General features: G+C 35.5%; 1 protein-coding gene across 1 annotated transcript in view; it reads left to right on the top strand.

Annotated features, from left to right (window-relative positions):
* The window catches only part of LOC108741099 (mucin-17), a 66349-nt gene that overhangs the window by 38009 nt on the left and 2077 nt on the right, over nucleotides 1-26263 (top strand). The window contains exons 3-16 of the mRNA XM_025973683.1: nucleotides 10493-12889; nucleotides 13412-13552; nucleotides 14145-14579; nucleotides 14787-14927; nucleotides 15741-15875; nucleotides 15942-18863; nucleotides 19342-19527; nucleotides 19600-19686; nucleotides 20024-21049; nucleotides 21148-22827; nucleotides 22896-22943; nucleotides 23000-23311; nucleotides 23375-24088; nucleotides 25834-25877. Coding sequence (XP_025829468.1) covers nucleotides 10493-12889; nucleotides 13412-13552; nucleotides 14145-14579; nucleotides 14787-14927; nucleotides 15741-15875; nucleotides 15942-18863; nucleotides 19342-19527; nucleotides 19600-19686; nucleotides 20024-21049; nucleotides 21148-22827; nucleotides 22896-22943; nucleotides 23000-23311; nucleotides 23375-24088; nucleotides 25834-25877 — 10268 coding nt within the window. The remainder of the gene's footprint in view (nucleotides 1-10492; nucleotides 12890-13411; nucleotides 13553-14144; nucleotides 14580-14786; nucleotides 14928-15740; nucleotides 15876-15941; nucleotides 18864-19341; nucleotides 19528-19599; nucleotides 19687-20023; nucleotides 21050-21147; nucleotides 22828-22895; nucleotides 22944-22999; nucleotides 23312-23374; nucleotides 24089-25833; nucleotides 25878-26263) is intronic.

Below are 26263 nucleotides of genomic sequence, written 5' to 3'. Positions count from 1 at the left end.
TATGAAACAACGCTACATCTACCATCTGTGTACATTGGTTCATTCCATCCTGATATCCGGAAACCCTGTCTACCTTCGTAACCGCCTGGCTTTGATGAACGAGACTCGTCCAGAATCTCTTCTCACTACGAGATTTGCTTCGTCGCTATTAGTCGCTCCGATACATCGCACTACGCGATTTGAGGCGGCATTTTCCTATCTTGCCCCTCACTACTATAATCTCTTACCTCGCGATTTTAAAAACCTGAGCATTGCCTGTTTCAAAACTAACGTGAGAGATTTTATTCTAAATAACGTTTGAATTTCTTTTATTTGTCAATCCTATCAATTGTCTTTTTAACTATCTATGTACCATATATTATTCTTAACTTCTGTTAGTTATCTTTTGTATCTGCAATCGACTTGTTGGTCATTTCTATTCTACGCGTATACTGCATTTTATCTATTCTATTCGGACCGCCTGAAAATCATGCTTTGCATGAGGCGTACTCCCTTGCTCAATTCATTATTTGAATAGTTGTATATAATTGTTTGTTGTATAGTTGTAATTATTTATGTGAATTTAAGAGCAATAAAGACATTATTATTAACATTTATCTACGAATTCCTTTTCCCTTTTGCTTTTATCGTTTCTAACATCAAGAAATTTCGCTGGTTCTAAAGCACCTGGAAAATGTGGAAGCTGATGGATCAGAGTCTAAAGCAAAATTAATTGTCTTTTTTTGCAATATAACTAGCCACTTGTTAACAGGTTCAATATCCGGCAAAAAGAGATCGAATTTGGAAACTTCCTAGTAAAATTACTTCACACTTTTCACGAAACGACTAAGTAGGTAATAAGCGTTAGCACACACTGCTATTGTCACAATATGACCTTGTTCTTAGTAATCATTCCGAATTATGTCGTTTTTGTTTAAAAAAAATTAAAGCAAGGTCGTTTCCTACTGGGCTTGGCTCAGTAGATTAAGAAGCTTTCCATTTGAAATCGAATCGGTGATCGAAAATATTTAGGGTTTATTGATAAGTCGTAGTCTCAAGACTGGATGAGATTGTTATCTTTCAATTATTTAATTGTCTACTTCAAAAATCTATAAAAATTTGTGTAATTGCTTTCTTTATTCCTCCCAACACGAAATTCTACGTGCGCCTCTGATCAATGCATCTTTTTGTTGCTGAATTGTTTCTGACTTTGATTCAAAAATGTTGCGCTGTTTTGTCGATTATTTTTGCGTTAAATTTAGGTAATAAAACCGCAGTGACAAAAAGAAAGTGACGTTTATAAAATTTAAAGAAACCGCAAGAAAAACATCACTAATAAATATCTTCCTACGAACGGAATCTCGAGTTGATCGTTTTTTGAAAATTTTCTAGTAAAATGGAATATATATACAGCTTTTATGAAAGATTATTTTTGAGGTTTACATTTTCACTTTAGTGTTTCTGTTACAATATCGCGAAAACAAAAATATCAAGTTCATTCACGTATCAATCAAACATTAACATTAGGGATTTCCTGAAAAATATTTATCTATTTATTATTCTATACATATAAGAACAAAGGCTTTCATGGCCGGAATCCATAGTAGAATGCAGATTCGGGCTATAGGGCCGTAGTAACACAGCACTACCACTGAAGATGTCAGCCGCAGCTGACGAAACGTCTGGACGGAATCGTTCACTTAGACCACGGCCCTATAGCCCGAATCTGCATTCTACTATTCTATACATAACTGGGAAGTTAGTCGTGTGGATCTCGTCAAGAATCATGTCATATTTGGGTCATAAAACCACATTAAAAAACGCAATATCGGCTGAGAGTTTACGCTCTGCTTCTAATTGATTTCATTTGAATTGACTCTATTGCAAGATTGGATGAGAGCAAAACTTTTGTCTTTGCTTTTTTATGCAACACTAATGTCATGTTATTGACGTTAAAGACTTTCCATTGTTTCACCTATTTCGATAAGATTAAAAATATTTTTTTGCAATTTCGAAACATCCTAATTAAATATCTAATACGGACTAATAGTGCAATCCATGGTGAATTTATTAATTAACTTTTTTGTAGAACAATTTATTGCCCGCTAATAATACGAAAGAAAACAAGACTGTACACTGTAAGTAAATAATCGTTGTAAAAACTTCTGTAGTTTATTGGTTTTGTTTATAAATGGATTATTCAAATTTAATACCTTTATGAGTGTAATTGGAACTAAAATTCACCTAAATTACGCCATAGTGTCATTTGTTTCGAAATGAATTTCTTACCCGATAGTCAGCATATGTTTTTAAATATTTTATGGTTTATTGCCGCTAGCAGTCATGGGTGAATTTCAGTTATATTTCAAAAATAATAATTTGAGAAGAAAGTTTCATTATTTATGAACTCATAATTTGTTACAGAAAATTGTTTCATGTATGGTAATGTGTAATAACCTACTTGTATATGTATACAAATTGCTTTGGACTACTAAATACGAGTTATAAAATTTATAAATATACAAAGTGCTCAAAATATAAGCCTGTTAATCTTTTGGCTATAGGATTAATGAATTTTAGAGACAACAAGTGAGATAACATTCAGATGCTTCATAAGTAAAAATTTCATAATTAATTTACTCATTTGTAATCTTTATTGTTAAAGTTTTAATATCTTTTGTTGTATTTTAAGGCATATTTGAAGTATATTTTAATTGATTTGAGAGTGATTCCTTAATTGCCGGGGCTCTCACTAGCCATTCTGCCATCTCAAACTTTTACTTTTGATAGGTATATCTACGTATTGCATCAAACATTTTGTAGAAACAAGAAGTGATAGTAGATCCATTTGGTTAGTATTATATTAGAAGCCGCCGCACCTCTGGTGTAATAATGATATATGGCTTCATCTTTAAGTAATTGAAAATCAAAAGTTTCACTTCAAACATAACGGAATTAATTAATGTCCAAACTTGAGGATGTTAATTTTAGAAGAGTTGAAATATTGTCAATCGATTCTTCAATTTATTCTAATTAAAATTCTCACGTAGAGAAATCAGATCTTTTTAATTTATTCAATAAGTAAATTTCACCTCTGATATTCAAGTTTCAATTTCTTATATTTATACTGAATATTTATTGAAGTTTTTACTAAAATTTTTGAGGATATAGAGACCATAATTAACGCTAAAGGAAGTACTCTTTGAGAGTTAAAGATTCTGGATATTCAAACACCAGCTTCTCTAAGAAATTGTTTAATCTTCGTAGTGAAAGATAAAGTTCGTACCTCGCTTTCAATAAGTGATGATCATGCACAGATAGGAATGTCCTTTCATTGTAAATAATGTGGTGGGATTATCTTTTGATAAAAATTAGAAAAAGTTAATTCTGAAAAGGAGAGAGCGTTCTATTCAAGGAAAACATTTGTGAATTAATGGAAGCGATTGCATGTAATTACAATAAATGATTCATAATTAAGTTTGCAATGTACTTATAGCATTACATAAGTTGTGGAGGTGATAACTGAAGTAATAAAATTGAAATTGTGTAAAACTTACCACTCGATCGCAGAAGTTGCTAGCATACAGTGTTGTAAATGTTTTCAATTAAGCAATTTCAAAAAGAATTGCAGAAGAAAAGGACACTACAAGATATACAATCTTTGATGTTACGTTTGTGTATGGTCAGTATTGCAATTGTGGAATTTATTTTGAAAGTGACTGACGTATTATTAAAAGAAAAACTCAGTTTGAAAGAACGCTTAGTAAGATTGGTTTTGATGTAAAGTGGATTTAAAATGATAATAAAAGAACAAAATTACTAAGAGAGTTATTTTTTACTGCTAAATTTGAATTTTGTTCTCTTTTTTTAATTTTCATATATCTGACAAAAAATATTTCAAAATTCATCATGTGCTAAGGTAAGTTTAAGGTCAGATTTTCATTCAAGCACAAATGATTCCTAGAAAAAAAGGACCGCTCACTTCATTGTTTTGTCCTTTTATTTCTTTAGTTTTTGAGTTCTGAAATTCGAGAATTTAAATCTTTGATGTGCAGATTCTGAAGGAAATTTGAGGCCAGATTTGGGCGTAACATCGCAAATTATATCGTAAATGATTGCCCTTTTGTTTTTTCCACTTCAATAGTTGATTTCGTTGACCTGCATTATGTGACTGATACAATGTTGTTAGCTTTTTATTAGATTTCGTTAAGCTCTAATAAAACTAAGCGATGTGTAACGCTAAAAAATTACAATGACAAACACAAATCGATCGGTAACTAAACATATTTTTATCTGCTCCAAGACAAACTAACTATGATTTATGAATACTGTAGTATATAAAATTAATTATTACTTTAATTAAACTCTTTTTTAAGTTGCTATATATTGTGCATCTTTCTTTATCAACTTCACTAAACAAGGAGATCTTTCATACAGGAAAGCTGAATGATTATTATTTATTAAAAATAATTTATGTGATGCAGCCGAATATGTTTTTAAAATTTTGTTTAAGTTTATTATTGTATTAGGAAAACTACTAGTAGTTTGTTTTCAAACCAAAGCTAATAACATAGTTTGATATACAGAACTTTCTTTATGATTAAATTATAATATAATGCATTTAGGTGTCTCATGAATTATTTATTTTACGAAATGGTGCACGCAATACACACTTTTCCGTATTATACGCGATATATTAAAAACTTGGGTTTCCTTGTCTTATTTACTGACAATTTGTTTCATTGTACTAACAGAATAAAAATCCAATTTCTTTACTTTATTTTCATTATTTTTACCTTTAATTACTCAGACTACTACTTATTCAAAAACAAATAAATTTTGAATTCAGAAAATAGCTTTAATAAAAAAAAAATTTTGGTTAATTTGTCCATGACTATAATTTACAATAAACTGGTTAATTAGTATAAAGATATGAAAAGAGACTGATATTAGATAAATTACTGCAAGTGGTGAAATAACGAAATCGTTATTAATTCACTGCTCGTCCTTTACCTATAATTGCATATATTTTCTGTTGCCTCTCCCTTGCGAAATATTAGCGCACACGGTTAATTATTTTAATTTTATACATGACCTGACCTCTTATTGGCTACCTTTTATTAAAATGGAACTTTGCACATTTCGCAATTAAAAACAGCACACCATACAATAATGAAAACATTAAAATTTACATCTTCAGCTAAAACAATCGCAGAAGTTTTTTTATTTTTGAAAAGCTCTAAATAAAACAATTAAATATGGTGACTCACAAACTGTAGCTGTCCCTATTTTCGGTTGATATTATTGACAAAATTTACTAGGTTGTACCCGCGGTTTCGCTCGTATTAATGTTCCAAATACGTGTCAAGACGACCTTATTTCTTCTATCCCTCGGGAATTAAGTTTTTTTTTCTGAATAAAAGGTACTTTATGTCCTTTTCCGTACCCTTGAAAATTTATGTACAAAATGTAATGATAGATTTTACCTACGGATTCGCTAGCTTAGATGACCTAAATACGTGTCAAAAATTGTCGACAACCATATCATCATCATAAGCTCGTCAGACTGGTTGGACACGTACCTCCCCTCTCTCCTAACCTGAGCTAAACCTCGCATTTCCCTAAAACTAGAACAGCCCACATCCTTAACTATTTGCGAACAGTAATCTAATCTAAGTCTACCTCTACCCCTCCTAACTCCTATTTCTGCCTCTAATATGTCTCTGACTAGATTCATGCCTGAGAAGGTGTCCTACCAACCTATCTCGCCTATTTTTTATTGACTTCCATAGGGTCCTCTGTTCTCCTATTCTTTCCAATACCTCTTCATTTCTAACCTTTTCTACACACGTTATCCTCATCATCCGCCTATAGCACCACATTTCGAACGCTTCTAACCTTTTCTTTTCTGCCGCGCCCACTGTCCATGTTTCGCACCCGTATAGCACCGTGCTCCAAACATACACCTTTAACAACCTTTTTCGACAACCATATAAAACTGATTTTTCTATTTCAGCATTCTTTTCTGGCTAAAAGGTACTTTATGCCCTTTTCTGTTCTCCCACACAATGTGTGTACAAAACTTCATGATGATCGATTGAGTATTTAAGGTGTGAAATGTGAAAAACATTTGATTTTGTCCCTTTAGGATTGTACCAATTATAAGCTTTGTTTAATGTATTTCCCGCCACGCGTTTTGTATTATAAATTTTAATTGTAGGTATTTAACAACAATTGCAAACGTATAATGTTATTTATAGATTCAATTGCGTTTTATTCCAAAGTAATTTTATTGTTCAGAAAGCTCGCTGCACTTATGATACTCTAATTATGCGTTTTATGTGAACGTAAGCCAATCCGTGGATGATTTAGTAAATGGGAGAAAGTGCTTGGTTACGTAAGGTCAATTTTACAAGAGTAATTTTTTTATAACACGTTACAACATTCTATAACCGGATATATGTATAATGTCTATACGTAGGTACTACATACGTTGTCCAACTTCTGCATCGAAACGATTTCAGAAGAATAAAAGCAATAAGTCGAAGTAACTAAACGAATTCAACAAATTGTTATATATCTTAATACCATGAATTATGGTCAATTTCCTTAATTTTTTTTACATCCAATATTTCAATTATTGACGGAATCTCTTCGGTAATGAAGACAGCACAATAAATTGTTGGATATGTACTTAATAATTGACTCTAAACTGACAATATTTCTTATATTGACAGCTAATCTTTTGAAGCAATATTAAACCAAGATACAATGCAACATATTCACCTACCTTGTATTAACCGAAATTTACTAAAAGAAGCCAGTGGCGTAGTGGAACCAATTTGATTTGATCAGTGGGTCTGACTGCATATCATAGTTCTTCCATTGTTTCATCTTCCCTTTTATATGCCTGTAAAGATAAATGTCATGAGATATTTGATTTGACTTCAAAATCGTTATTAAATTCATGATAAATGACAATAATTCTTATGTATTTTAATTTTGTATTACCATTTTTAAACAAAACTATTTGAGAGTTTGAAAAAAATCTGAAATTACCTACAATTAAAATTATTTTGAGCTTACTGTGGCTATTAACTTTTGACTAACTATGTCAAAATCGGAAAAATTTACCGTGCATGCGTTTTAAACGGTCTTAACTTATTTTAACGATTGGCAAATCTAAAATTTGTAGTTCAATTGTAAACGTCTTTGATGTAATAGTCCATCTGATGTAAGTTACATAGAACACTTTGTAACCTGTATTATGTCAAGCTGAAATCGTTATATGCATCCTCGATTAGAAACGAATATACAGAGTGTATGTAATAAAGACGAAAAAAATATAGTATGTTGGAATTATGCGATTATAATGAACATTGACAGTGGACACGTTATTGATATATTCGACAAAGTGATGGACCTATGACAGTATGGATCAAAGAACATAAATATAGTATTAGACATGAACTTATCCTTAGTTTTTCTTGTATTTTCGAATTTAGCCATAAAATTTATAAATACAGAATGTTCAAATTTTGCAGCATGTAATAAGTCTCTCCCCAGTCTCTCAGAGTCTTTTAGCGTCTCTGAGAGCGTCTCTCACAGTCTTTCACAGTCTCTCAGTTATTGCCTAGGTGTTTTTATGGATCTCTCACAGTCTCACTATGAGAGACTCGAACGATAAAACTGTTAATTCAGAGATTCGACACCAGAGAGACTCGATGAGAGACGGAGACTCGAGTCTCGCTTTCAGAGACTCTGATAGACTAAACATTTTTATCTTGGGTAGCCTACTAGAACGTAGTAAAGGAACCAAGATGCGCTATTCAATTAGGACATTCGATTTTAATAAACTCATTGGTTAATAACTAAGGAATTTCTACGTTTTGGCTATTTCTCAATGAGTTTACTTAAAACCCATGTTTTATGGATTAAGCTGAAATAAATGAAATTGGACCACACATTTGTATGCACGTGTCGTATAAATAAGATCTAGATACATTCTAAATACGACCTTTAAATTTAAATGTTTTAAATTCGCTGGAGCAAGTTGGTGAAGTGTATAAGCAGAACAGAGTTTTGTTGTCTCGTACCGAATTCAATTTATGCGAGAGGTTATGCAAGGATAACTACACCGAATGGTCCGTTCTCCGACCGCAGTAATTAATGAAAAAACAGGATCAAACTTTGGTCGGGCTTGAGCAAATAAATAATTAGGTAGCCGGCACACAGTTGGCGATGTCAGGCTCCGCATTATTTATCCGGACCATTGTTATATTTGGTACCGGTCAGGTTATAATACGGGAGAGAGAAAGTACTTATAAGTAAAACGGCCCATAACAGAGCAACCGTGTATTACTCAATTTCAATTTTCATTGTAAATCAAGATTTATAAAACCCATATGTAGAAACCTTCGTACCTACCCAGCGACGTACGCCTACAATCATAGCACAAATGTTTCAGACTTGGTCATTCAATAAGAGATTGTAACATAGTACAAGTATAGTGTAGTACCGTGAGTATGGTAGAGGTATTTCAGAATGCCATGAGCTTTGACCTTGGAATGCGCAGAAACATAACTCCGCCCCTTGATAAGTAAATGTTTCAGTATAAGCTCCGCCTTTCGCGCATTTCTCGCAAAGTCATAGCTTATGACGTTTTGAAATACCTTTTGGGACCTATACACCGTCTTGAAGGGCATGAAAGGAGATATCTCTATTAAAATGCGACTGGATTCGAAAAAACGGGTATTCGAAATATCATCATAAGGTCGTCAGTCTTAAGACTGGTTGGACACGCACCTCCACTCTTTCCTATCCTGAGTTAATCTTCGCATTTCCTTAAAACTAGAACAACCCACATCCTTAACTATTTGCGAATAATAATCTAATCTAGGTCTATCTCTACCCCTCCTAAAAACAACACGTGCAACTTAGTACAAGTGAAACTTCTTTGCCCATCTCTATACCTTTATAACGAATAAGTAATAATTGGTGAAATAAAGAGAGAGTAGGTTTCAGGATTTATGTTTTCCAATATATTTTATCTTTAGTCCACCTAAGGAGTATTACTTTAATACGTTTTTATGTAATTCAATAACAAAAAGATTTTTTTCGCTTCCGTTGATCTTTCCAAGTGCTTAAGAAACCGTAAACTATCAATACAAGGAATTAGAATTAATACATAATAATAATACTCACTCTTAAATAAATATTAATTGTTGTTAAATAAACATTTACTGTAATACACTTACTGTAATATAACTGCACAGATATAACCAAAAAATTAATTTAGCACTATAGTGAATATACATTATACTATAATATATGAGATGCCAGTCACTAACAGCTGACTGTAATACCGATATGCGCATGCACGCCTTTCTATTCTCATAGACTATCGCTTCGCGAGATGAAACGTTGCAAAACATGTCGTTTCATGACCTTGCGATTTTATTCTCATCGAGCCCAAAGAAGTTTCACTTCAAAAATAATAACCTAAAGTTACGAACCGTATTCATCGTCCTTTACACTAAAACATCAGTGATATTAGTGTAGAATTGATCTTTTTATTCCCGACAGCCTAACCTAATCTCGGTCTACTTCTGCTTCTCTTTACTCCTGGCTCTGCATCTAACATATCTCTAACGTAATAGTCTTCATCTCATAGGTGCCAATCCTATCATTATGTACATCCTCCTCAAATTAACTTACCCTGTTTTCCTACAATATGTAGTGTAAATTTGAATATAATATAAAGAAATGTAGATAACAAAAGTGCTCATTAAATTCAATAATAAAAATAATAATATCACGCACATTAAAGCCATCAGCCGATTTCTACATATGCGTATGTAGAAGCATTTATTTGTAAAGCATGGGTATTGGATAACATATTTCAATTAACATATCTTTTTTGTTTAAAAACTTCTTATCTATATTTCGACAGTGAGCTTGTCCTATATGGCATAATAGTTATTTACAGTCTTTGCAATTTTTATTAACCTGTACCGAACACGCTAAAGATAATCAGTTTCTTTCAAGTAAGTAATTTACTTATAAATACAAAAACCAGTATGTAAACAAAATGCGGAAATATTACAGGCACTATTCAATAATAATTATAATACACATGCAACGCAAATACTTGCCTGAAATAAGTAAAAGAAAATAAGTAGTTTTTGGGGAACGATTAGAATTAACCAATACTATGAAGTACTTACATATTTTGAAACAGTTTCTAGTTCGCGTGTATTACTGTAGATTCAAAATCTATTAGAAGTACGTACTAGAACATAAATCGGATTGTTGCACAACGTAAGAGATTGGTATGTAAATTTTTCAACCAAAATACATTCCCTTCACTAGCTTATACACATGTAAATATAAACTTGTAACAAACGAAGCAAAATATACATATGTACATTAGTATACGTTTGTTTTACAATAATCCATGATAATTCACATAATAATTCGAGTTATAAATTTTAGAATTTATTTTTCGTTTCAGAATTTGGACACATCAGATCCTTCCACAAGTCCGCGACCTAGAGGAAGAGGCCGGGCCAAATTCACAGCTTCTTCAGACACTTTAGAAGCAGAAACTGGTTTCGAAATTACTCCTAGGGGAGCGAATCGTCGCCAAGGAGCTCAAAGAGGAACGGATTTTCAAACACAACCCCGAAATTCTGAACGAAGGCCTTCGAGGCCTGTTCAGAAACCATTAGACACTAAGTCATACGAAGTCAAAGAGGTATTGGACGATACCCCACTAAAAAGTAGCAGGAAATCATCAGAAGCTCCAAGCTCTGTAGACCTGTCAACCTCAACAACAGAGACTTATGAAGTAGCAGAAATAAATAAATTACTCGGAGAAGGAGAAAATGTTGCTGTATCAAACGATGGAATTACTAAAGATTCTTCATCTTCTCAGGAAGAACCTGTATTTGCAAAAAATGAAATCGTATCATCTTCAGAGAATCCTGAAAGTTTCAGTTCTGGTTTTCCACAAAATATTAATGATCAATTGCCACCTCAAAGTCCTCCAGGTTCTGTAGTTCAACCTGCCAAGAGTGACAACCATCATGAAGAAGCAAATCAACAGGTGCCCCGCAGAAAAGTTACCAGAAAAAAGCAAAGAATTGAGCAAGGGGCAGCTGAAAGTAGAAACCCTTCAAGACACCGTGTAGCAGAAGAAAAACCTACCAATCTCCGTTCTAGAGCTTACCTTCCAGAACCAGAACCTTTAAGAAATATACAAGAGCCTATAACACCTGTGCCACCAGCAGAAGTACTAGACATTGCAAAAATTTCAACCGAATCTTACATTCAAACAGCATCAGAATCATTACCAGATTTACCAACAGCAGGAAGAAAAGAAAGAAGACTACCATTAGAGCATCAAGGAGAGACTCCTAGATCGAGAGGTAGCAACGCTTTTGAGCCACAAGAAAGAGTAAAAGATAGACGAACTTCTGGAAGTTCTCATGAAAGACGTCGGCCAAATGATGCTGCCCAAGCAACGAATGTAAGAAGCGAATCACGACGAATCGAACAACCTAAAACTCCAAACACAAGATCAAGAAATGGCAATAATAATAGTAATTATAATAAACCAGCCCGTGCAGAAGAAGCAGGATCTCCCCAAAGGCATAGAACAAGGACAAAGAATCCACAAGTACAGCAAGAAGTCTCTACAACTGCAAGAAGTCGAACAAGAGAAAGAGGGCGATCTAGAAGCGATCTTGATAGTAGTGCAACTATTAGTTCTGTCATTAGAGATTCTCCATCAAGAACTAGAACTGGAAGAAAAATAGCAGATCCACTACCAAGCGAATCCAGGAGAAGTACCAAGACAGTCAGCAGAGAAATTGCCCAAGGTGTTACGAGTAAACCTTCTCAGAATAACTCTGTCAGAAACGCAGAATCGCAACGTTCATCATCGGATACACAGAAAACTAATTTGAATGAACTAAATGGAAAAACATCTGATTCTAAAACTCCAAACGAGCCAAGAAAAGTAGAGAAAGATCTATTATCAGAAGTAAGCGAATCTTCACGAACTGTTGACAAATCTCGAAGTAGAAACTCTGTCAGAAACGCAGAATCCCAACGTTCATCAGCGGACACACAGAAAACTAATTTGAATGAACTAAATGGAAAAACAACTGATTCTAAAACTCCAAGCGAGCCAAGAAAAGTAGAAAAAAATCAATTATCAGAAGTAACTGAATCTCCACGAACTGTTGACAAATCTCGAAGTAGAAAAACCAAACGCAACAAAAAACAAAATTCTGACATTTCTTCTAACAACTCCGCAGGAGGAAGATCTCGGTCAAGAAATAGAACTCCAAAATTAGAAGTCCTTCCTTTATTCGAAAGCGAAAGCAAGCCAATACCTACAAAAGCATATCGTGCAGCCACAGCTAAACCAAATTTGAAAGCTGAAACTGAAGATGAGAGCAAAAGAAAAGAAGAAACAAAAAAAGTATCGGAATCTGCTACCACAGCAAGGTCTAGGGTGACAAGAAGGCAAATAACACAGGATTCTACCGAAGAAATCGCAAAATCATCAGCACAACCAAGTACAGCTGCGGAAAATGAAAATTCAGTCTCAAAAAAGTCCACCCAGCCAACCGTCAAGAAGAGCATTCAAGTTTCAGAAGTAACCCAGATAACGACTACAAAGAAAATTGGAAGAAGAAGGAAGAATTCCCGAAAGTCGTCAAAAACAGGAGAAAAATCAACTACTGAAAGATCTGTAGCGGCAGGGTCAAAGTCCAAACCTTCTGGAAAGAGAAAATCCGCAAAATCCGATTTGAGCAAATCCGATGAGGAATTAAATGAGTCCGACAATTATCCAGAACCTTTTAAATCACTTATAAAAGCCAAGAAGCAAGACGGAAAGGTACAAACATTTAAAGCCATTTTATTAGCTATGCTTTTAAATTATTTCAAAACAAATCAACACGCAAATTCAAATTTCAGATAAACGTTAACAAATACTTATTTGCAAGATATTTATGTAACTTTTTTTTAAATCTACACTTTCTTTCTCAGCTAACTCTATTTAATCTAGGTATTATTTTATTATGGCAAATTGCCAAAACATTATTGACTAACATTTAACTTTTTTGCATTTATAATCAAGTGAATTTCCAAAACTTTCGCAAATTAATCGTAAAATTAGCATACCCGATGCAAAAGCTTGATGTACTTGTAGACGTGAAAGAGCTATTCAAATTTGAAAATTTGCAGCAATAGAGAAAGGCACCTCGTCTTATTATATTTAACAAAGTTCAAAAGGTCAAACAGTTCCTATTAAGAAAAATGAAGACAAAATCTTAAGTTGAATTAATCGTCATGTAGATATAAACAATATCAAGTTTCTTTTCGAAAAGATTCAATGTCAGTTGTTATTTTTCTTTAGAGTTCGAAATCAAAGACAACTGAGCAAGCTAAGGTCACGGAGAAATTGCAGATCGTGACCCCTTATACGACTCCGGTTACAGCAAGCGGGACTCCATCCACTTCTTCTGTAGCCCCAATCGAACATGTCTATTTCAGAAGGGTATGTATGTCATTATTAAGGCAACTACATTGTATTAGTAGGTAATTTATTAGTTTTCGTCTATATTCCTGCTTTTCTATTGAAAATTATAAGTAATCGTATTTTGTCCATCCTTTTCTTCAGTAGGTAGCACAATAGTGAATTAAGAAATAAACGCATATCGTATTTATTGGCGTACATTTGTAAATAAAGCAGAAACATCTGGTAAATCTAGATATTAGATGTCATATTGCTAATATTTTGTAAACTGAACATGAGTTGTGCTTTTTGATACATACGTAAAGTTAAATTATGCTTTATATTTCCGCACAAAAATCACTTACCCAAACATCCAAAACACTAGTTCTATTTTGAAAATGTAATGTAAATACACTTGTTAAGCTTTTATGTCATTAGAAAATTCATTCCAAAGAAAACACTGTAAATTATACATCAAAAAAGTCGAACCATCTCAATATTTACCCTTAGACTCATACGATTAAACTTTAACTATTGAAAACTGACCGCAAGTTGACCTTTAACATTAAAAAACATTTGAGCCGAAGAAATAAGGCATAGTTTGTAATATTAGCAATTCTTCCGTGGTATATAGGATGAAGACAAGGAAAACGAATTGGAGTCGAACAAAAGTAGTCCTTCGAGACAACAAAAGCAACGTAATGAGATCCATGTAACTGAGAAATCCAGAAAGCAGCTGGAGGCTCCTGCAAAAAAATCTGTTATCGCCAGCAGTACTACCACATCTACACAATCCCCAAAATTCACCACAAAGTCAACCCATAAAAAGAAGGGTCGTTATCACGCCCGTTACAAATCTAACTCTAGTAGTACCACTGCTAATCCAAACGAAAACGAAATATCTTCCTCTACTTCTAAACAACGAAACTTTTCTCCTAAATCTACTGGAAGTTATAGCAGCAAGAAGATAGAAAGAAGCACATCGAAACCAAATTTTGTTCGAAGCAGTCCGAAAACTTTTTCAAAGTTTAATAAAAATAACAAAGACTCCAAATCTTCGACAACTCAGGTAATAACAATGAAAACAAAAAGAGAACACACAGAACCTCGTAACACTTTCTTCAATTATATTGGTGCACAATTAGTTGATTAATTTGTTGTGGAATTCACTAGCTTATATGATGTAGTATTGTTTTATTAGTAGTCAAATTGTGTTCTCATTGTCAGACAAATTACTGTATTATTGTTATTTGAAGTATCAATAGACTGATTTTAGGCGAGCGTGTCTTCAAAACCAGCTTTTCACCGATTTAGTTCGAGATATCGCAACGATCCGTTAAAAAGAAGTAATAAATTTCTTGGTAGCACCCCAGGACCTAAATATATACCCACAGTACCAACAATCACTCCAATCGTGGTAAGTTCACCTAATATATGATAAAAACATTTAGTTTCATCATACGTAGTGTCGTACATGTTTTTACACAACACAAAGATGTGATTATGGATATACACCTTGACAGACGTGACAGACATCGACTATATAATATTGTAATTATAATAATTGTTTATAAAGTGTACAGTGTACAATATCAAGATACAGATGCAGACGTCGACTTGCTTTTTGCGGAGCAACTATTATACCTGTGGCAAACTGATGAGGATTAAGGCCACTTTCACACAGTGCGGTAACGACACGATTTACTGCATGTCGATTTAATAGAATTACTGTTTTTCGCTCCATTAGATACATACAAGTAAACCAGACAACACTGCAAGGATAGGTAGGCTCTCGCATTTCAACTTGGAACTTTGTAGAAACAAAATTTAGTCACATAATGTGAAAGCGGCATTCCGATACGATACGACAAATCGCGTGCAGTAAATCGTGTCGTTATAGCATTGTGTGAAAGTGGCCTAATAAGTTGGAAATTACGATAAACATAAACCTTTGAAATCCAATAATTACCAATAAATATCACTTTAATACTGTTCGTTTCAAGAAGTTAGAGATATGCCCTTTCCCTTTATTAGGATGCGCCGTAGCATAATTCCAAATTTAATCATATTTGTCTGCGGAGCTCATTTCTCCACCGATCATCGAGCGAGAGCTAGTCAAAAGTGTACAGTACCATTTGAAAAATTNTATATTCACATTATAATCACTTCATTTAGTAATCGTTCACTTCGTAAATAGGTAATTTTTGTTAAAGAGAAGGTTTATTTCTAGGAGGTGCAGAAACATGGAAACGAAGAAGTCCGTATAATAACATTCGACGATCCTGTAAATAACATTGTACCTTCTGATAGCCTTATCAGTGAAGATTACCTGCGATCTGTTAACAAAACAATCTCTAATCTAGTGGTATAATTAGAAATTTTTTTTTGAAAGCAAAACCAACCCCGTTTCAATTCTGTTTTGTCTTTTTAGGATTCAGAGCATGACGAGTCTCGACCTTCGACAACGAACAAACCTATACCGGTCTCAATTTTTGAAAGTATAATAAATTCAATTACAGCCATATCGTCGACACCAAAAACGCCATCGTCACAGACCGTTTCGACCGACAGATCAACAACTAGTTCAGCTATCTTTAGAATAGCCAGCAAAAAGACAAAGACTGATAAGACTGTGACCTCAGACGTACCCTTGCTTTCGTCAGAAAATCTTGTAAAGAGTTTTACAGCCACAACTTCAGCTAGCACAACCGAAAAACCGACGACAATTATTGAAAAAATATTGAGTTCATTGTCGGCTATAAAAGCCAACAATACAAACAAGGAAAGTACCACTGTAGATCCGTATGAAAACGACACAATATTTAACACTATAAACACCACTCCAAAACTTCAACCCACCACTAGTAAAGTGAATGTAAAGTCTACTAGATCTTTAGGCACTAGCACAATTTCACCAAGGTTTAGTGTAGCACATGCCAGTTCCTCTATAGATCCTGTAAATAGTATATCGGACGACAACGCCTCTCTTGATGAATTGTTAGGGAAAAGAACAGTTACCAGGCTTTTCTCTCTTTTGAATTCCATCTCTTACACTTCACCCACATCACCACCAAGTGGCTCCGATAATAATAATGACAAATCGGGAGCATCTCCCCAACTAAACTTTTTAAGTAGTACAACCTCTCTTCCTTTAGTTAGTCGACCTTACAGTAAAATTACAATGTCAGGTATTACAAGTACTGACTCCCTAAATCTATCTCCTGCACCAACAACCGACAGTTCTATTTCTCCATCTACTGTTGATGGTCTTCGTCTCACAATTCCTTTTGTATCGAGTACATATAATACCGAATCAAGTACTGCTTTGACTAGTGGTAGTACTGCCGCACCTCCTGAACGAATTGTTAGTAGTACCACATCGTTACCATTAACAAATTTGGACGAATTCTTAAGATCGATTGGTGCAACATCTTCTGTCGAACTACCAGCTGATGTTAGTAATAACATCGTTTCCGGTGGTACCACGTCTTCAATTTTCCCATTTACGTCTCGGTTTATACCTGCTCAACCTTCTCCCAGCGCTTCTACAGCTACCACCACCGTACCGAGTACACTGCCTACAGAGTCTACCATGACAACAAGCCCACCAACAACGTCAACTGTCTTTGCACCAACTCAATCTTCTCCCAGTGGGTTTACTGCTACAACGAGAGGATTTACTGATTCAGTTCCCACATTATCGAATAGACTTCAGGATATTATTTCTAGAATTACACAACTTATAAACACCCCAACCACCAACGCCCCCAATAAGGCGAAAACGTTCGCTTCTTTCGGATTTCCGTCTTACCCAGCATCTGTTTCACCTTTGACTTCAACTACGACTTCTGCTACCACAACCGGTTCCAATACTATAACTACTCAAGAATCTTCAAGTGTACAAAGTACTATTTCGGATGAGGGTACTACTGTTACGCCATCGGCCTCTTCCGTTGTGTCAACTACTACCTTTGCACCATTTACATCTTCTGTTGCTACTACTACTACTACTGCGGCACCTGCAATATCAACTACCGAATTTCCTACTACTACAAGTTCCAGTTTATCGCCTTTAAGTATATCTTCGATATTTAAGTTGTTGGCTACAATGCCTCCTACAACTCCCAGTCGTACAACACAAACGACTACAACTCCTTTTCCTAGTACGTCTTCCAGTTTGGCAACATTGAGTACCCCGGCTATATTCAGATCGTTAGAAACAACACCGCCTACGGCGATTAAACCTACCACCACGCGTGTAACAACTACAGCGATCCCTAAAACTACCTACAGCCCTGGATTTTTAGACTTCTTGAGTAATCTATTTAATCCAGCGACTCCTACGGTATCTCCCACTTCGAAAGGATTCTCGCTGCCTAATACTGTACCGTCCACACCCGCTACAACTACGGGAAATCCTTTGAGTTTCTTCAATTCTTTGTTTAATTATCCTGCTTCGCCGACATCACGTATAACTACCACTCCAACTCCTAAAACAACCACTTTTCAAAGCAGTACCACCGCATCAACTCCATCCACCAAAGTGACAGTGCCAGAACATACTAAGTTCGAAGTGAGTCCAGGTAGCGTCAGTGTATTTTCGGCCAACGATGTTTCAAGCACTTACACCCCTGAAGAATTTGATTCCGCTGTTTCTATATTTAGTAGAAATCTCTTCCCTTATCTAACTACCAACTCTCAAACTAGTACAACTCCTAGTTCCATTAGTTCTTCTACTGAAAGAGACGGTATTTTGACGACCAGTTTACCTGACGTAACCTCGCAGTTATCTGCGGAATCGAGTACTATAGATTCACCTTCAGTTACTACTGGAGTGACTGAATTTCCTGAGTCTACTTTTGTTTTACCATCAACTACTTTTACAAACGAGTTTAGTACAGATGCAGCATCTACTGTAGGCCTTTCTACTGAGGTATCTTCAACAATCGGAACGGAATTTAACGTATTTTCAACCACCTCTAACACTAATTCTTCTACTGACAATATTGACACGACTGAAGAATCTAATACTATGACTGATATGAATAACGGTACTATGCCACCTAGATCGAATTTAGATTTCTTCATCTTTGCTGTATTAAACAATAACACTATCTTACGTAAACGGCCTAGCATATATCCAACAAGGGACACACCGTTTATAATAAGGGCAATACTGCCCAATAACACACTCGTTCAGAAATTCCCCAATGGGAGTTTGGTTCCCGAAGAACCAGTTATACAGGTGAATGGATTTGATACGCGTGAAATCCCCCCGCCCCCGCCAGAAATAACCAGTAATCAGGTAACCTCTGACCAGGACCCCCGGCAGGATAATATGACTGATCCCATGGTATTCACTGTAAATAACTACAAGGTGGTGGTTTATCTTGTTTGTTTTTTGTTTTTTAAACTTGCTGACTCAACTAATTCTGCACAAAATTGCACAGGCATTGGTATTTATAAAAAACAAATATATGCTTTCAGCATTTGTTTCTATTTTGAACAAGTAAAACAAAGAAATGTATATTTAAAATTATTTTAAGTAGTAAAGCTATAGTTTGTTCGTAAAAGTTTGAATTTCCATTGTAAATAGTGCATGGAAGCTTATACATAATTTGTTTATTTTTTGCTGTTAATTGGTATTTTTTGGAAATGGTTTTGGGAATGTGTTTCTTTCAAATGGTTTAAAAAAACTACGGTGTTTTGCTAACTTTTCCTTTGCATTCATTCCTCTGCTCCTCTAACAATGATAAATATTACATTTAATGAATCATTTATCGAAAGCAATTCTACAAAAAAATGATAATTCATAGACGCGTATATTTTAGGTGGAGGCGCCTGGTACCAATACGACAACCGTTACCGCAAGCGCTAACTTGGAAGAAACTACCACGCTACCACCCTTGAGTAATATCTTAGGTGGTAAGACTGTAAAAGAATTTAACAATATTCTTAACAAGACGCCGTCAGAAAACGAAGTTTTTAAATACCAAACGTTAGAAGTGGACCCGAAGGTGAGTAATAAATTCATGGAGAAATGTTTATTGCTTTTATGGTATTAAAATAAAAAACATCCTACTCCTCAGACCAATCGTGTTATCACAAAAGCTGTTAAAGTATCTAAACATGTTGTACACCGTTGGAAACCGGTAACTAAGAAATCAAAAGCAAAGGCAAGACTTTAAAAATATACTGATAACTGATAACAATTAACTAATCAGTTGTTCTCTGTATATACACTCGGTCTTCTTCTATTCACAACTAATTTTTTAATATATTTCATAAATTAATAACATATTTACTTATCCACAAAGGGCGGTGAATGCTGTGGAAAACTTAATATTAGATAATTTTACTATTTGGCGTTTCATCTGTATTATTGCAATTTCCCCTAAACTTTTTCGTCAACGCAGTAAAAAAATAAATAATTTTTCTGGGATTAATGCTAATATTCTTTTCAAAATTGATAAACGTACTTGCTCACGAACATCGTTGTGTGTCAATTTTTAGACGCAGGGCAGTACAACTGTGGTGTTCCCCATAAGCAGTAGGTTCTTTACTACAACCCCATTAAGTGCCACAAGCCCTCAACGGAAAATATCAACCACCACAACAAGATCAACGACAACTCCTAGAAGTGTAACTACTAGAAGTCCGTCTACCACCACTACAATGGCACCAGCAACTATCACAACTACTACACCTACAACTCCAATTCCAACAACTACTACAACTAGAACAACTACAACCAGACCTCCAACAACAAGAACCACAACGACCACCACCACCACGACAACAACTCCTAGGCCAACACCTACAAAGCGTAGGGTCGTTACAACCACTACACCTGCTTACAGACCTCCCAGTTTCCTTAGCACGTTGTTCTCCACCCTTCAAACGTTCCAAACGCAAACTGTAAGGCCGCCTACCACTCCACACTTTATTACCACCACTGCCAAACCTCAAGAAACAACCCCTATGTTTAAAGCTGGTTCAAAATCAAGCACTTACAACAGCATCGAAGCTGTGGCGTCCCCTAAGGTGACTGCTGCCTTTGAGAAGAACACAACACCATCACCATCAGGAATCTTTGACGACATATTCAGAACCATAATCACAGCAAAACCTCCTCCAGAATATTCCAGTAGGACAGTTCCCGATTCAGTTGCTACAAGTACGAAACGCAGCATTTCAACGACAACGTTAGCGTCTCCGCATTCCAGTGAAGCTAACGAATTGGAACTTTTAAATAGCTTGTTTAGACGCATAATACCTTCCGGGAGACCCGTACAACAAGTCACAAACGATATCAGCTCGATCAATACGAGTCCCAAACCTGTACCAGCGACTGAATCGTTAGCTAACATTATCAGAAACGCCGTTATTGCTAACGAAATATCACCTTCAGAAAGAGTTACAAAACCTGTATTTACAACCCAATCCACCGAAAGATATATCCAAAAATCATTACCCACTGTATCAGCAATTCCTCTGAATNTATTATTGCGATTTCCCCTAAACTTTTTCGTCAACGCAGTAAAAAAATAAATAATTTTTCTGGGATTAATGCTAATATTCTTTTCAAAATTGATAAACGTACTTGCTCACGAACATCGTTGTGTGTCAATTTTTAGACGCAGGGCAGTACAACTGTGGTGTTCCCCATAAGCAGTAGGTTCTTTACTACAACCCCATTAAGTGTCACAAGCCCTCAACGGAAAATATCAACCACCACAACAAGATCAACGACAACTCCTAGAAGTGTAACTACTAGAAGTCCGTCTACCACCACTACAATGGCACCAGCAACTATCACAACTACTACACCTACAACTCCAATTCCAACAACTACTACAACTAGAACAACTACAACCAGACCTCCAACAACCAGAACCACAACGACCACCACCACCACGACAACAACTCCTAGGCCAACACCTACAAAGCGTAGGGTCGTTACAACCACTACACCTGCTTACAGACCTCCCAGTTTCCTTAGCACGTTGTTCTCCACCCTTCAAACGTTCCAAACGCAAACTGTAAGGCCGCCTACCACTCCACACTTTATTACCACCACTGCCAAACCTCAAGAAACAACCCCTATTTTTAAAGCTGGTTCAAAATCAAGCACTTACAACAGCATCGAAGCTGTGGCGTCCCCTAAGGTGACTGCTGCCTTTGAGAAGAACACAACACCATCACCATCAGGAATCTTTGACGACATATTCAGAACCATAATCACAGCAAAACCTCCTCCAGAATATTCCAGTAGGACAGTTCCCGATTCAGTTGCTACAAGTACGAAACGCAGCATTTCAACGACAACGTTAGCGTCTCCGCATTCCAGTGAAGCTAACGAATTGGAACTTTTAAATAGCTTGTTTAGACGCATAATACCTTCCGGGAGACCTGTACAACAAGCCACAAACGATATCAGCTCGATCAATACGAGTCCCAAATCTGTACCAGCGACTGAATCGTTAGCTAACATTATCAGAAACGCTGTTATTGCTAACGAAATATCGCCTTCAGAAAGAGTTACAAAACCTGTATTTACAACCCAATCCACCGAAAGATATATCCAAAAATCATTACCCACTGTATCAGCAATTCCTCTGAATTTAGAAGATGACATCTTCAAGACTGTTATAAGGGCAAAACCTATTCCACCAAAAGAACCAGAGATTCCTAAATTTACTTTGCTTACAACAACACCAAAACTACCGTCCACGATATCTACAGTAGATCATGATATTCTCCGAAGTCTTGCAACAGTGTCCCCTGTCTTCCAACAACGCACAAGTAGCACATCTGCTGTACCTCCCCGTTATCAGTCTTCGACATCTATTCCAGATGATTCCAAACCACCTCCAAAACTCACTCCGGCACAATTGAATCCTCAAGCTATTAATCCACAAGTCTTAACCTTGTTGGAACAACTACTTTTTGGTAGGGGATTACAGGGAGTTGCTCTACCTGGATCGGTGGTGACTTCTACCACGACCACACCAACGACTACAACAACACCAAGGACTACAACAACAACCCCAACAACCACCACTACCACTCCAACAACTACTACAACTAGAACCACTACTACCACCACAAAAACAACAACTACAACTACCACTACTACTCCAAGGCCCACATTTAGACCATCATCTTTTGATGTGGACGGTGTAAACTACGAAGAATTAAAGAAAAAGAATCTCACGGAAGAACAAAGAAGAGATTTACTAACACTGGAAGCGTTGGAACGAGAACAGAAAGCCATTATGAAGCAACTTTCATTCTTGGCCAATTTGGCAGGTTTGGTACGTTATCTCAACCTATATTATTTTAAAAGCACTTAAAATATTAAAATTGAGTTTATTTACTTCAGCAAGGTGGCATAAAAGGAGTTAAGCTTCCCGGACAGCAGATCGAAAAGGTAAAAATTAATATTGGTCACAATCAGAAAACAAACTAAAATTATAATTGTTGTAGGGTCTGACAGGTTCTAAAGTGATTGATGAAAAACCAAAACTATCTTCCACTGCGAGCCCTCAGAATTTGTTGGATTCGATACCATCAAGTAGCTTCAAAGAACAAAAGAAGGTATCGGCAGACGGACCTAATGGAATTGGTATAGCGGATCTTTTGAAGCAAATCAACGCCGTCAACATGGAAAAAATTACAACGGCATTACCAAGAACCACATACGGAAGATCTGAAGATGCCTTGTTAGCATCCCTTCTTAAAGAAAATGGAATTGGACCCACAACTCCCAAATCCCTAGCAGACCGAATTAGATTAGCGGTAATAATCGAACCTACTTTCCTGTGGTGTTCTACAACTAAGTTTATTTGTCTTGTATTTTAGGGAATTTTCGACAGAGAAGTTCCCACTACCACAACACCTAGACCACCTCCGCCTTCAACAACCAGAAGGCAGAGGGTCATTCCACCGTCTGCTGCACCCCCGAGTCGAGGTCCCCTGATGCAGGGATTAAGTTGGATCTTGAATGCATTCTCGCCCGAAAGGACCGCAGTTCCTCCCGCGAGACCTGCCAAATCAGTACATCCTGCAGCAACAAAACAATCCGCTGTCGTCACCAAATCAACTGTTTCTTCGCAAACGACTAGATCGGTGCGAAGCACCACTGAACAACCGCTGTCTGATCTGGAAAAATCACTAAACTCTTTAACAGCAGAGCAATTGGACAATGTCATCGGTCAACTCGAAAAGATCCAGAAAAGCGGTAAAGGTGGCCCTGAACTTGACCTCACCTTACTCAAGTTACAACAAAAGAAAATCCGCGTTAAAGAAAATGACAATTTGAATGAACCAACGAAAGTTGAAATTATCACTCCGGCGATTAGCAGACCTGCGAGGTACACGACAGCGAGACCTGTTAGCGTCAGTAATTTTATTTCGAACGCCGGAAGTGATTATGAAGACACTCCGGTTCCACCGGTCAGCTTGGATCCAGTGCCTGGACTGGGACAAGAACAGCCTCCGGTCAGAGGTCAATTAGTTAATGCAGCCATTAATGTTACCAAAGCCATTTCCAATTTTCTGGGATCTGCGCTACAGGTACCCCTTTAATTATAATTAAATTTTATAATCGCATCTCAATTTAATTTACTTTAAACATACAAGACACTACACTATTCAATACCAAATCTTAATTGTGTTCTTTTGTTTCTTAAACTGAGGTATTTTTTTGTTCCTGTTTCTAAAATATCATTCTAAGAAGGCGTAGAATGCTTTCTGTTGACAATAAGAGAACAAATGTTTATTTTTACTTTTTATAGGATGCTGCAAAAACTCTAAGATCAGGTTCGACCAAAAAACCAAGTACATCGAGGAGTTAATTTTAAAATCGGTAAACGAGTTCAATTTTTAATCTCACGCTACTTGCTTTCCGCGAATTGCCATCAGGTGGCTTGTTGCCTGTACTTAATTCAGATCCACTTATTTTTCACACTAACTAATTAATTAATCATTACTTCGGTCGCATAAAATAACAAAAAGGTCTTACTTAAGATATTTAAACCTTCAAATAAACAGGCATTAATTAAATCGCCTGTATTTTTCAAGGAAAACTATGTTTACAAAATGACAGGATCCTTAGAATTAGAAAAACTATTACAAGTACACAAAAAAACTACTGGAGACTGCAATTCTAGTTAAACAATCGATGTATGTAATATAAGGCAAAGATGTTTTATATACAGGGTATTCTAAGATTTAGTCCTGTTCGGGAATATCGGGGGCTTGTGGTTTTCTTTTGCTACAGCCGTTTAGCTCGTAATAATAGATATTATTTATTTCAAAAATACAATACAATTATCATAATCAGATTTTGGCTGAGATCTTTCACGCTAAAGAATTATTTTGACATCAGTCTTTTTTTCAATTAAAACGGGTGACAAAGACAAATAACGAAGCGTACAGAAGAATTATTTGTTGCTGAACTGAAGAAACTATAACATAAAGATAGAAAAACTATATCTCAATCACTTCAAAAAGAAAAATATGAATCGTACTTAATCTTTGCAGCTGGCGATACAGTGCAAACACCACTATTACTCTAGAAAAATTTTAAATTTGAAATAACAAATCAAAAAATTATTTGCATTTTGTATTTAGATACTATTTTGCATATCTCTGATTATAATACATTGCATGGCTACGTATTCACAGAAAACTGATTAAACATCTACAATACTGAAGAATACCGATCGTTATTGAACTTCTATTAATAGAAAAGTTGATCTCTAAATCGTATGAATCATTGCGGTTAAATCAATATACAATATATTACAGAATTCCCTTCTACTTTTTTGCTTCTCTCAAGAAAAAAGGCAATTGTCTCATGTATTTGATCCATGGATTACGTATGATAAGAAAAAAAATCAGAAAGTATTGAGTACCTACTGATGCAATAAGCATTTGTTACTGACGTAAACTAAGCTAAAAAGTACGTCACTGATTCACTTTTCGCATATGGTTTTCTTTCGTGTTTAGTTTTAAGAATTCTCTTGAGCAAACTTATCTATTTGCACTTAATTAACATTTTTAAACAAACAAAATAGATCATTCCATTTGAAATTACCATCACTTGTAGTAATTTTCAAAATAGCCTCAACCTTTTTTAGTCATTTATACGTTATACACTGACTTATTTTATATAAATCGATATTTCGGCAAAAACAGGAAACAATTAAAGTTTTATTTCTATTCTTTTGATTCTAAACAATAATTGGTTCGAGCGAAGATTTTCATAACAAAATGATTGGTAAAAAAGTATGCTTGTAAATCTAAATCTATTACAGTGGCCTTCACAAACACAAAAGCAGCCAGTAACAGAAATTTCGCGGTAAGTTTTTGAAAATTTGGACAGAAACACAGTAGATGTTTTAATGCTTGTGGATGGGCTGCTAAAGCTAGACAAGAACCCACGTTTACACTAAACAACACTTTACATTTACTTTAGGTGTGGGTAAACGATTTATTGTTAGATTAGAGCAAAATAAGTGCAAACGCGAAAATGCTGCTTAAAAAAAAAATAAAAAGCTTATGTATGTGCTTATGAAGGACTTTAAAATTCTTAAAATGCTTTCAGTCTAAGGAGAAACATAACATAAGAGCACCTACAGGAATCTCTTGTTAGGTTTTTCTTACGATTTATACCTTTTTGTAGAGTTTATTCTTTTAGCGCACAACTTTAACCTTTTGACTAATCACAATAAGTCTCTCAAAATT

This window comes from Agrilus planipennis, unplaced genomic scaffold, assembly GCF_000699045.2.
Source record: "Agrilus planipennis isolate EAB-ADULT unplaced genomic scaffold, Apla_2.0 scaffold229, whole genome shotgun sequence".
Taxonomy (NCBI): Eukaryota; Metazoa; Arthropoda; class Insecta; order Coleoptera; family Buprestidae; genus Agrilus; species Agrilus planipennis.
This window is presented reverse-complemented; position numbering and strand designations above follow the sequence as displayed.